This window comes from Lontra canadensis, unplaced genomic scaffold (assembly GCF_010015895.1).
Source record: "Lontra canadensis isolate GAN:19392208 unplaced genomic scaffold, GSC_riverotter_1.0 scaffold82, whole genome shotgun sequence".
Lineage (NCBI taxonomy): Eukaryota > Metazoa > Chordata > Mammalia > Carnivora > Mustelidae > Lontra > Lontra canadensis.
The window spans coordinates 7,353,658-7,367,380 of NW_022631076.1; the positions used below are offsets into that span (position 1 = coordinate 7,353,658).

Genomic DNA, 13,723 nt, shown 5'->3' on the forward strand with positions numbered 1-13,723 from the left:
TGAAATCATGTCTTTCTGGCACCAAAGACAGGTTTGTGATCATTCAAGCAGTACTGTTTTTATGATACTGATGGGCACGAGAACGCCTCCAGAGGGACACACAACATAAAGCGTTTCCCAAACTGTGATAAGGAAATCCTTTTGAATGAATCTGTGCTTGAGACTAGCTTTCCATTTTGAGAAATACTGTGGGTCAAATGAGTCAGAGATATCCCACGGCAGACAGAAGGGAGGTGGAAGGCAGCTCAGAAGGAAAAGCTAGGTTATTAAAACTGAGCTCAAAGAATTATTCATAGGGACACATAAATTAAACCTCAGCTTAAAAGATACAATTTCTTTACCTCCAGATTCCTAAGTTATAGTTCATGGCTCATTTCTGTCAAATATCTGACATGGTATTACAACCCCAACATCTCCTTAGCTAGTTCTCTAATGTTTGTTTCAAGAATTTGACTTAACCAGTTCAATTCATGTCATTAATTTTGATAAAGCATATTCACACTGGGAGTATAATTTTTAACTTGCTGTGTATTTCAATAGGCCTGCAATTTGCATCTTGGGGTGAGATCATTTTTCATCGTACAAGACTGACCCCACCATTGTAGGATCTAGCAGCCCTGGCCCCTTTTGACTAAATTTTAATGATACTCTTCTCCAGCCCCCACTCCATCATTTTGACAAGAAACACCCCCATAATTTCTAGGGCAATGGTATCACCCCCGGCTGAGACCCACAGGTTTAGAACGAACCAGAAAGCTCCAAAAAACATTAATTGAAGGATAAACACCGACCTTGACTCTGCATTCAGTATTCCAGCACACAAATCGTGATTTAATATGCTAGCTTCAATCCTGCACGTATACTGTCTCATTACATTTTTCTCTGTTCTGTTAATAACATGGACAGATTCAACAAACTGCTAAAACACCATTTTTAGCCCAGAGGGCTGAGCTCTCTGTACTTTGCCAACACCACCAATAAACCTGGGCAGAAGCAAGCCCAGAACTGCATGGGGGTACTGCCTTGTATCTGAGGCAGCAACCACAAAACAAAAAGTATACCTGAATAGTCTATCATTTTGTCAAATTTGGTCTTTAAGAAAGGCGCTGGTTTTTTCTTTCTTTTTAAAATGATTTATTATCAAAAAGCTTGCTCTCTCTTGCTGCTGAGTCAGTTCAGCAATTTTTAGGATGATTAGGACCCAAATAATCTTAGACCAAAACACCAACCACAACCACCACCAGCACCACAGCAGCCAACCTGACTGCTGGTTCAGTAACATATTCACGGACATGTCAGCATGCATCCCGGAATACCGGGTTCATTTCTTGAGTGGAATGCCAATCACCATAAAGTCTTCGGCTAGAGTCACTTCTTGGAGATCTAACACTGATTCAGCTTGCTTTTTTAGTTCTATAATCCCATCTGTTTCTCCTTCTCTGGCCAAGGCAACTGGTTTGTACCTCTGACTGAAGTGAGTCAGAACTAGCCTCTTCGCTTGGCACAACTTTGCAAACGTGGCTGCCATCTGTGGTGTACTGTGGCCGTGCTCCTTCGCTTTGTCCATCTGCGTGTCATCTAGGGTTGCTTCGTGGATCAACAGGTCTGCCTCAAAGCACAGCTTCACTCCTCCATCACCCACAACCCCAGAACAGTCACCCAAAATGCAGATTTTTCTTCCAACAATAGGCTTTTTTAAGACATCTTGGGGAGAAATTGTAACTCCATTTTCCAGAACAACAGAAATTCCATTTTTCAGCTTCCCATAGGCAGGACCTGGCGGCACACCTAATGATGGAGGGAGATAACATCACATCATGGGAATGGAATTTATGACTTGTTAAGAGAGTCTGTTTTAACAGCACAGCAAATGGAAAAGGCATCCAATTCTTTTCATAATTGTTATAAATATTTTACTACTCGTGGAAAGCTGGAATATTTATACATTTTTAAAAGTTCGGTGTTGGCTGTTGATATTAGTGATGCCCTAGTACTTAAAACATCTCCCAAGCACACGTGTCAGATGAGCTTTGAGCTTTTAAGTCCCACTAAGACTAAGACCTTCTTACAATCAAGCTACAGCTTTGATTCTCTGCTATGAATGGAGTAACAGTTTCTGAGACTGCTTTATTGAACAAGCTCATGTTTGAGTAAATTTAATGAGTCCATTTAAATAATGACAAAGTACCTACAAACTGACTAACTTAATAAAAAAAAATGGTTTGAGAGGATCATTTGGATCACAAGATCAAGGAACATTTCTGACAATCATACATAATCTATCTTCTTTGTGGACAGAGGCAGTTCCTCTTGTATTAATTATCTTATAGTCATCTATAACAACACATGACCATCACTTTGAACAACACCTAACAAACAAACAGAAAGTGTTCACTAATTCCAGCATGCACCCTGTTTAAAGTTTCCCAATACAATAGCATTTCCACAGGCTTTTAGATAAGAAAAAAATACCTTTGGCATAAGTCACTTCTCTTCATTATTTAGTATTTTGTTTTAGTTGGGGAAGAAGGAAGAGATTGTATAAAGAGACAAATATACAAAAGACACCATCATGCTTTTTAGGGGCTCTGCTGTGGCCATGAAAAGGAAGGCAGTGATGCTGCGGGTAGAAGGGACCTGGACGCTGCTTTGAGAGGACTGAAGACCCCCTCATGCAAGATAGCCTGGACTGGAGGAGGTACAAAGCCTCAGAGGGGGCCCAAGTCTGTCTCTGTGTGCTAGCTCCCACCTATGACGAACCCAGGCGTGTGAAACAGTTGAGGCATGGTGTTCTGAACACCAGATTAACTTAATCAAGGTTGAATGAGTAAGCAAGGTTGACAAAGAAGGAAAACCCTAAAAGTAGCTGGTTGCAGTTGCACGGCTACCAACTACAGTAAAAATACTCGGGCCAAAGAGGTCACTGAAAACATACTTCAGAAGGAAGACATGAAAACATAAAAGTCTAGACCTAAGACAACCACCACCACCCTGCCAACCAAGCTAGCTAGCTAAAGTAAAACAGACTAAAATGTGGATCCAGGGAGCTGAAGAGAAAAGGATTCACATATATATGTGGGTATGGGTCTGAATAGCATCTTTGGGCCCCACATATTTCCCTTAATAAACAAACTTTGGGCAAAAGACATAAGTGGAGAAAAACTCAGTTTTAGGCCTGGGAGACAGGAAACGAAGGTTATTATGACACTTCTAGCAGCTTCAGCTAACAACAGCTTAATTGATGAGGAGGAGGGGGAAACAAAACAAAACAAAACAAAAACATCACTTACCGAGGTCTTTTAGTTTCTGTGCATTGAGTTTACCTGGGCGTTTCTTCTCCACAACTGAAAACCCAAAGGAGGGAATTCGGTGAAAGAGGCGAAATGCTTTTACAACAAACTGTTCGTCATCAACCAAAAGGTATGAGTTTTCTTCTGAGTCTAAAAGGATAGTTCTTCCTTGTCCCTCTTTGGGATGGCTGTCTGTTTTATTCACGTGCATAAATTCTTTTAGTTCTTCTGGAGGACACTGATCTGCTGTAGGCACCAGCTCGTGGACCACATAGGGGAAGACCAACTCTGTTTGAGAGAGTTCCATGGTTCTCCAGATAAAGTCTCGAAGCCCAGCAGGGCCATAGATTTCAATAGGCTGTTTGGTGACCACAGAACCACTCTGCAAGCTGATTGTGCAAAGGAGGCCAGGAAGGCCAAAGAAATGGTCTCCATGAAGATGTGTGATGAAGATCTTGGTAATTCTCCCTTTTGATTGAGGCAGAGAAATAAAATTTGCAATTTTTCCAGAAGTAAAAACCCATGCAATGCTACTTAAAACACCGAAAGCAGCAAAATGAATTTGGAGTTCTATTTATCACCATAAACTTATTTCTTTGTATTTTGCTACATGATTCTAGAAGCAAGAAAGACAGCCTTTATGGTTTTAATAAGATATAACTTTTTTAATGAAACATCTTCAAATTACATAGTACTGTAGTTTTAAGAGTATTATCTTCTTGCTGAAAGAAAGGAAAGCAGGGAAGAATGCAGGCAGGCAGGCAGGCTGAATGAAAAGAAAAGAAAAGGAAAGGAAAGGAAGGAAGGGGAGGGGAAGGGAGAGGAGAGGAGAAGAGAAGAGAAGAGAAAAGAAAAGGAAGTAATAGAGAAAAATAAGAAAGTGTACTAAAATAGTTGACTTAAACTAGACAGGCCTCAAATGTCAAAAGCATCTGACAGTTACAATGCCCTCTGCTGCTTCCTCTGAGAATAACAAATACGTACTTCCAGCAAAACAAACGCTCCCCTGGCTCCAACCTGACCAATGCTTGAACCCCAAACTACCATTTAAGGACTCGCCACACTGGACGAGAGATTAACTAACCAAGAAAAAGCCTGCCTGTCTGAGTGAGTCTGAAGAGGGAGGAGAAAAAGGAAGATGATGAGGCAGGAGGGAGAAAGAAGGAGGTGGGAGAGGATAGGGGTGAAGAACCCAGAGGGGAGGTGGGCAACAGACGCTACAATGTAGATCAGAGGGCGGATCCCCTATGGTGTTATGTAAAGGTATGTGGGCCCATCCCTTCTCTTCAGTGTGAGCTAACACAATGTCTTTTTCAGTGCATACTGGCTTAGGTTGTAACTTGACTTAGCCAATGGTAAACTGAATTTACAGTTGGTATGTACAGGATGCCACATTAGCAATTTTCTGAGATGCACCAAGGCATTTTAAAATTAACAATCACAATGAACACAATTTTGGTATAACAGAGGCTTCTAGTCCTAGCTTCTTGGGGCACCTATTTCAAATATTTTATACCGTAAGAGAACAGGACCAGTATACTGATACCATAAAAGAATAAGAATAGTTTATTGCAAAGTGATTTGTCCAGCAACATCAAGGCAAAAGTGTTCTCCAGGTAAGCCTTCCAGAGTTAATACACCAAACCCAGGCCCTAGTGGCAGGAACAATAGAATGGACAGAGGCTGATTTGGTATCTAGAGAATCCTGACGCACTCTAGAACTTTCCTCAGTATGCTCCCTTTAGTTTTCTCTTTTAAGGCCTTGCTTTTACTGTCTTTAGACTTCTTGTAACCCTTTCATTCCCCCCTTCCTGCTGTCTGGGCTGCTGAAGCACCCGTAAGTGTGACCTGAGTCCTCTGCAGACAGAACTATGATGGTTACTGAGTCATGACCTCACGCTGACCTTACAACTGCAGAGTCCGACGTTCTGGGCCCTCTCCCTATATAGCGCACAACAAAGCCAACACTGAACACCAAAAGAATCTGTGAGCCCAAAGTAAGTGAGACAAATTAAGTCAAAAATTTCTTCCCACAGTTATCACAGTTTCAGGGAAGACAAACATTTCATTTGTCAAGAAACTTGATTTCAGAGTGAGAAGGAATGGCAACCATAATGATCAAAGTTAGAAGATGCTATCAAATGAAGAAAGCAGAGTACATGAATTCCCTTTCACTTGAGGACAAGGAAGTTACAGAGGTATATGTCATCCACAGAGAAGTGGAACACTAAACATCCTTTTAGGACACGGCTATATTTACCATCATAGGAAAACACCTGCAATATAATTGTTCAGTCGAAAAAAAGCAGGTTATGCCTGGTATGATACCATTTATGCAAACTATACACACACACAAATACACCTATGCCATTAACATATCCACATCTACAAAAAAAATTTACCTATAAGGGGAATTCAGGCTTATTTTATGTTTCTGCTTTGTTTGAATTTTTACAATGAGCATGTATACCTTTCCTTTTTAAGTTTTTATTTATGTATTTAAGTAACCTCTCCACCTAATGTGGGGCTCAAACTCACCACCTTAAGATCAAGACTTATATTCGCCTCTGAGTGAGCCAGCCAGGTGTCCCACATGTATACTTTTTATAATCATTTCATTACACTTTTGTAATACTTTAAATAATCATTTTTAAGGGAAGAAAAAGGAAGGCTTAAGCTCACGCTTTAAAATTATGAAAGAGGGCACCTGGGTGGCTCAGTTGGTTGAGCAACTGCCTTCGGCTCAGGTCATGATACTGGAGTCCCAGGATAGAGTCCCACATCAGGCTCCCTGCTCTGCGGGGAGTCTGCTTCTCCCTCTGACCTCTCCCCTCTCATGGTCTCTCTCTCTCTCAAATAAATAAATAAAATCTTAAAAAAATTTAAAAATAGGGGTGCCTGGGTGGCTCAGTGGGTTAAGCCTCTGCCTTCAGCTCAGGTCATGATCTCAGGGTCCTGGGATGGAGCCCCGCATCGGATCGGGCTCTTTGCTCAGCAGGGAGCCTGCTTCCCCCTCTCTCTCTGCCTGCCACTCCGCCTACTTGTGTTCTCTCTCTCTCTGTAAAATAAATAAATAAAATCTTAAAAAAAAAATTAAAAAATAAAATAAAATTATGAAAGAAATAGACATGACTGATCCACACTCGTTGATCAGATGCTTGCACATGAGGACGAAGGAAGCTTAAAAGAAGTATGTTTAGATAAACAAAAAGTAATCCCTTATGAAACTCATAAAATATTATTACCCCAGGAGGACTACAAGCTGAAAGGGTTTCAACGGATCAAATAATGGTAGGTCCGTATTGCGTTGAGAGTACGGGATGAACTGAGTACTCCATTCCAGTTTGAGAATGGGGGCTTTTGGAATGCTATAGAGTCATAGTTAAGATTCTGTGATTATCATCTTACCCTCTTCTCCGAGGCCAGGAATTTTTTTAGCCAGTAAGAATTTAGTAAACTAAAGGTCCCCTTAGGCTTTATTATATTTATTCTTTGTGAGGCTTCGCTTTGCAAAAATGTTTACTTAAGACATATATAGGGGCGCCTGGGTAGGCTCAGTGGGTTAAGCCTCTGCCTTCGGCTCAGGTCATGATCTCAGGTCTTGAGCTCCGGATGGAGCCCCGCTTCGGGCTCTCTGCTCGGCAGGGAGCCTGCTTCCCCCTCTCTCTCTGCCTGCCTCTCTGCCTACTTGTGATCTCTCTGTCAGATAAAGAAATAAAATCTTTAAAAAATTTAAAAAAAAATAATAAAACATATATAAAATATAAAATATTGGAGAAAGGTATTGTAGCAAATAGACGTGAGGTGGCGGTCCACAGCCCCTACCTCTTGATGTTCACGTCCCTCTACAATTCCTTCTTCTTCGGTGTGGGTGGGACCTGTGACTTTTCTAACCAGGCAAATATGACACAGGGATACGGTGGATTACATTAGAAGACTCCATCCTGCTAGCAGGCTTGCTCTTGAGTTTCTTTCACCCTGGCTGGCAGTAAGGGACCAAACTACCATGAAGCAAAACAAACATGATCAAGAACCAGAGGCCTCTAGGATCTGTGCCAGTCTTGGTCCTACAACTGTAAGGATTCTCCCAACAACTCTAGTGAGCTCTGAAGCAGATTCTCCCCCAGTGGAGCCTCTGATGAGAGCTCAACCCTGGCCAAACATGGACTGCAACCCAGTGGGACCCTGAAGCAGAGAACCCAGCCAACCCAGGCCCAAACTCCCTGACCCACAGAAACTATGGATAATAACTGCAAGTAAGACACTAAATTTGTAATCTGATATGCAGCACTGATAAGTGGTACAGGTATTAAATAAAAAGACTATCCCCACACCCAAACCTCTGGCACCCACACTTAACAGTTTCTTGTTTCTGTTTTCATCACCCCACACCCTCAATCCCTATTGTCTAAAATGTGAAAGATTACAGCCTCCACTCTTATAGGTAAATTTTTTTGTAGATGTAGAGATGTTAATGGTATAGGTATATTTGTGTGTGTGTGTGTGTGTGTGTGTACAATGTGCATCCCTACTTTTCTCACCAGAGAAGACTTCTAATCATCAGTTAGATCCTAGCTCTACTATTACAATTTCTGAGATGCTTTCTCTGAACACATAGCTGATGCCCCCCTCCTTTGTGCTCCAACAGTATTTAGAATATAGTTCCACTGTTCTCTTTATCACATTACACTATGTCTATTCACATACCAATTTCCACCACTAGACTATGAGATCCTTAGATGTTAGAACTAACTTTATTTCAGTCATCAATGGCACACATTGTAATGAATCACAGGAATAATTTCAATAACTATCATTTATCAAGACCTAGTAAGTGAGAAGCACATACTAAGTGCTGAATACCTTACTCACGCATCACCTGAAGAATTGTTTATTAGACATCTACTAGGTATACAAACAATCCTTGAGCTTACTCTATCATACAGGGCAACATACAATAAACACAGAAACAACTATTTAAATAACAATCTTAGATACTGATGCTAGGAAATCAATAAAAATAGCACAAAGAAGTAGAAGACCTGGGATGAACAAGGAATAACTTAACCCCAGAGGTTCAGGAGATGGCATTTGAACTAAGATTTACTGATGAGAGACAAGCACACAGAGAAGGGATTATTATATATAACTCTTACAACATCCCTTCTAAGTTGAGTTTTTATCTTCATTTTCAAGGTTAAGAAAATAAAGCTTAAGTCTGTGGATCTGCTAAGGCTATAAGCCAAGACATAGCTGGGGCTGCAACCCAGGTTGGTCTGACTCTGAGCCAAGGCTTTGTACCACTGCATTCCCTGGCCTGGTGGAGTACTCTGGTGGGTCTTCGCTCACACCATTGCCTCTGGCTGGCATGCTCATCTTCTCCCCAGCCCAGCGAATCCCTCCTCCTCCGATAACTCAAGGGTCACCTTCTTTTAGATGCCTACCCTGATAACCACAAATGAAAAAGAACATCTCACTCTCCTGAGTATCTACAGCTCTTTATACCCTCTTACGATACTTACAACTACCTCCTGGTGGAAATAAGTGTGTACACTGCTCCTCTGCTTCTGGAGTATCTATGTAATATGCCTCATGTATCCCACTCCATCCTCCACCCCCAAGCTTCTATAAATCCTTGCTCTCAACATTTACAGGAAGAACAAAAACTAAATAAACAAAGTTCAGTGGATGTGGCTGGATGCCTGAGGGCCTTGCGAATCTGGCCAGGGCTCTAGCACTGAGGTGGGAATGCAACTCTTGGGGCTCTTTCTGAGCAAAAGGCCCAAGGAGAGCCAAGACAATGAATAACAAATAGTCTTAATGCGATAGCTGAAAGCACACTAACCTGCTTTAAGTTGGCTTTTCATAAGCTGTGTCTGCGTCCCCTCCCCACAGTCAAAGAGCCAGCACTCGCCCTCACACCGAAGGACCACAGCAGAGGCACCCCGGGTTGGGGAAGGGTATGCTGCACCCGTACCCAGAAATGTCACATCCATAGACATCTTCCACCCTGCAATGACAAGATCATCCAGGGATTATTACACATCACGGCTCAAAATCACCAAAAACATGTTCTTTTGAGATTTACTGTTATTTATGTTATCCGTAAGTAGTATTTATAAAATTATTCAGAAAAGACTGGATTCTTGCTCCCTAATAGTTTCCCAAAGAAACACCAAGTAAGATTCTAATAACTCTTAGTGAGTTAAAACCACAAGTTACCAAACCTTGTATGACTGCTCACACACACACACACACACAAAAACAAGTTAAAAAACTGCCAAATCCAGTCAATTAAAAACTATAGTTGAACCACAACTATTTAATATTCTGGAAAAGGTAAAACTATGGAGATAATAAAAACACCAATGGTTGACAGTGGTTTGGGGAGGAGGGAAGAATGAGTAGGTGAAGCACAGGGGGAAAGGTATTCTCGTATTACTAGTGGTGGAGGTATACACTGCTTTTGTGTTTTGGGAGAGTAAGCTGGCAATATACATTACCAAAAATAACGATGCTGCTATTATCAACACGTTTTAACCCACAACCACATTTTTGAGAATCTACCCTACAGAAATAAAGGACCTATGTACAGTGATGTTTCTGGTGGTTCTTTTAAGGTGGCTAAAATTTGGAAGCCATCTGAATATATTTCAACAGGGAAATGACTGAATATTTTATTGTACATTCAGAACTATTTGTTCTGCACTTAAGTCAGGTCTATAACTCTTGTCTTGGAGGGATGACAATGATAAAAGGTATAGATGGCTATGGCATGATCTCATTTTTAAAATGCCCTGAACTGCTGCATTTACATAAGACAGAGAAGGTCTGTGTGGAAGGATATACACCATACTGTTAATATTGGTTATCTCAGGGGTGATTAAAATGGTGATGGTGCGGAGTGGTTAAGTTTTCTTTTAAATCTTTGGATTAGTTTTGGTTGCAATGAAAACCATTTGATGTCTTTATTTTCAATGTATTTTATATTTAATTTATTTAATATTGATTATTTAAAAGAAATGTGTCATAAGGCTGAACATACTTTTCTAACTACACATCACCTAATCTTTCTTACTATTTGGAGATACAATCAGCCCTCCTACCCCCTCGCCCCACACACACCTCACACATACAGATGGTATATCTCTCCAACCCATGCACAGGTTTTAGGTAATTGCTAGTGTCCCTTCCATGTGTTACTCCACACTTTCACTTCCAAGATCAAGCCTTCCCCTGATAATTAGGTAATTTAATTTGCAGAGGCTTTCCTGTTGGATTGCAGTTTTCAACAGAGGTGAGAATAACAGAATGTGGAAAGTTAAACATTTTTAAAAGCTAATAAATGCAGAAGGAATAATAAAATATAATCACTTTGCAATCCTTAACAAATAATGGGTCTAGGCCACTGGTACAGAACCCTTGAGCGTATTAGAACTACCTGGAGAGCTTTTAAACCATATCAATAATTGGGCTCCATCCCAGAACAATTAAAAAGGAATTCTGCAAGTAAGACATGTGTTTTAGTATTAAAAAAAAAAAAAAAAATTCTTCCCCTATGATTCTAATGTGCAGTCAGGTTTGAGAATCACTTAGTGAAAGGCTAACGGAGAACTACAAAGAATACATCAGGCTGACCTAAATTTACTAGTCAAGAAGTCAATCTTAAAAAAAAATGTTTTTTATTATGAAAAATTTCAAACACAAAAGTAGAGAGATTAGTGTAATGCATTACCATGTAACCATCACCACGCTTCAACAATTATCAACTCATGGGCAATCTTGTTTGGTATATATCCCCCAGCAATTATCCAAGAATACCTGATTAAGTGGTATTTGGTACTTCCATTAGGAAGTTCATGCTGTCTGGCTGTCTCTCTCTTTCTGAGGTTAACAGCCACTAACGTTCATTGTCAGGATTCACTATTTCATTAGAGGCTGCCAAAAGGTGATATTCTCTCATTCTTCTGAAGTTATTAGGGGCATCCTTCTGTAAATCCTAGGTAAATTATTTAGTTACCCTGCAGTGCAATCTGTACAGAAAAGGTCCAGTGACCAATATTAACACCACAAAGAGAAACAAGATCTAACTCCTGGTGTGCTGCAGTATGAAGTACACAATAACCCGATGAAGTTTTCTTGCGGAAAAGTAGAACCTGAATCTGAAGAAAACTGTAATCCAAACACCAGTTTATTAAAGGACACCACCTTTGGATGGGATGGAAGAAGCAAAAACCAACATGTAGGAAACATCACAGAACAATGAATAGGTTTTTTTTTAACAAGTAAAATACAAGAGGAAAAAAAAAGCCATAAGATTAAATGAAATTGAAAAGAGGTCAACTAAACGTGGCATGTGTAGCTTGCTTGGACCTGGATTTGGACAAACTTAAAAAGAGAAAATGGGATAAAAAGAGAATTGGGAGAAAAAGAGACAAGTGGGGAAACGTAAACACTGGCTGGATAAATGATAACATGATATGCTTATCAAATCGAGAATGGCTTTGTTTTAAAAAGGAGTTATTCTGTTTTACAAACATAAGCAAGTATTTCGCGAATAAAAGGGTACACTCAGATCTGCTTTTTAAATAATCCAGTGAGGTGAGGGTAACAGATGAAACAAGACTGATCTAATTTTCCTATGTTTGAAATTTTCCATAATAAAAAGTTTAAAAATGAGCCAAATAACCAAAACCCTTCCACCAGGTCGGGAAGGAATCAGAAGTTAAATTTGCTTAATCAATGGTCCATGTTTTGTGACATGCACCATTCGAGGCACCAGGAATTAAAAAGCAACCAGACCAGATTGGGTCCCTGTCTTCTTGAACATAAAAGCAGCCGCTTGCTCTCCGGGCTATGATCCACCTTGGATCAAGTGCACATTCCGGCCGGCCGAGAACAGAGCACTCGTCCCCAGTACTGTCACCTGACACTCCTCGGGCCAGTGCTTCTCGTCCCCGCTGCATATCACAATCACCTGGTGATTCTGGGGACTCAGCATCTGGAAGGCATCCCAAATGACTCTAAAGGTTGCCAAGTTGAGAACCAGTTTCCATGGAGGCAGCGCCAACCCTGCAATCACCCTGTGGTACCGGGAGGGCGGATACTGCCTTCCTCCATTTTAGAGATGAAAGAACCGTGGACCGGGTAGAGACAAATGGAGAGGCCAAGGCCGAGTCCCGGCCGGAGGCTAGGTCTCCGACCACCTTCGAGCCCAGGCTCTCCCCCAAGTCAATCTCAGTCTCCCGAATAGGGGTGGGCGGCGGCGGCAGGGGCGCGGGGCGACTGGGGGCTCCCGCCTCGGGGTAGGGGGTAGACAAGGCGCGTCCTCGCTCCCCGGGACTCCCCGGGCCTGGGTCGTCCACGCCGGACCCCCCCCCCCCCCCCGCCCCCGGGGGGGGGGGTCCTCCCCCCCCCCCCCCCCCCCCCCCAGGAGTCCGGAGGAAGCGTGCCTGCCCGCGCGTATCAGCCCACTAGGCGGACGCGGGGCTGGCGGCAGCTCAGACCCTGGCCCGCCCCTCTCCGGCGCGCCCTGTCCCACTCACCCACTCCCCGAGGCCCGCAGCCGGAGCCGAGGGAGGCGCAGGCCCGCGGCAAGGCCCAGCCGTCCACAGGGCGGCGCCGGCACGGACGGAAGTGCGCCGCGGGCTGTGACCGCGTGTGGCCGCTCTAGGACGAGGCGGAGGTCCGCGCTCGGTGGTGCCAGGCCAGGCCGGCCAGTGCGGTTGGGCTTGGCGCTGATTGCGGGCACACTCTTGGTGCCCACTGGTCCCCCGTCCGCCTTCACTCGTCCGCACAATTATCTGAGTAAGGTGGTAGTGGTCACCTGTGAGGACCAGAGCCCTCAAAGGGGAAACGTTTACTATTTATTACTTTTGATTTCCAGCGTGCTCCTCGAAGAGTGTTGTCCCCGATACTTTGTTCCCGCATAGGTTTGTGTAATTTCTATTCTTTCGCTGGGATGAGTCTGTTTTTAAATCACTAAATCTAAACGTTTAAGCCCGCGATGCCTAAGAAAAAGCAATGTGCCTTTGAATCAGAGTTCATGGCAGCATTACTGTAGACCCCGAGCCTCCCTTCTGTTCCACTTTATTTAGGTATTCGCCGCAAGCCTTGCAGGTGTGTTCTCCTTGGGCACAGCATAGCCTGCTGGACGGTCGAGTGAAAAGCCCAGGCCTGCTCTGTGTAGAAACAGTAGGACAAAAAACTCGGTTTAAATTCCAACTTAAAAAAAAAAATGCTATTTCAAGCTCCTATGCAGTGCCAAATGGCACAGATTTTTGCTGGACATACTTGAGGTGGTCAAAGCATCCGGCAGCTTCATAACAGGAATAGAGGTGCTGTGCCTATGGAGTCTTTGAAACCCCCGGAGAGAGGAATCAAGAGCCATGTTGCCCCACCCCCTCTGCTTTGCCCAATACACCGTTACGTAT

At 42.6% G+C, this 13,723-nt stretch overlaps 1 protein-coding gene across 1 annotated transcript; it reads right to left on the reverse strand.

Moving 5' to 3' along the window:
* Window positions 1-1,281: 1,281 nt before the first annotated feature.
* On the reverse strand, window positions 1,282-12,913 carry ELAC1 (elaC ribonuclease Z 1). The gene is made up of 4 exons (XM_032882484.1): window positions 12,836-12,913; window positions 9,136-9,300; window positions 3,291-3,758; window positions 1,282-1,788 (listed from the first exon to the last, which is right to left on the reverse strand). Exons 2-4 carry the CDS (start codon window positions 9,290-9,292, stop codon window positions 1,322-1,324), a joined length of 1,092 nt encoding a protein of 363 aa, XP_032738375.1. The 5' UTR covers window positions 9,293-9,300; window positions 12,836-12,913; the 3' UTR covers window positions 1,282-1,321.
* Window positions 12,914-13,723: the final 810 nt, after the last annotated feature.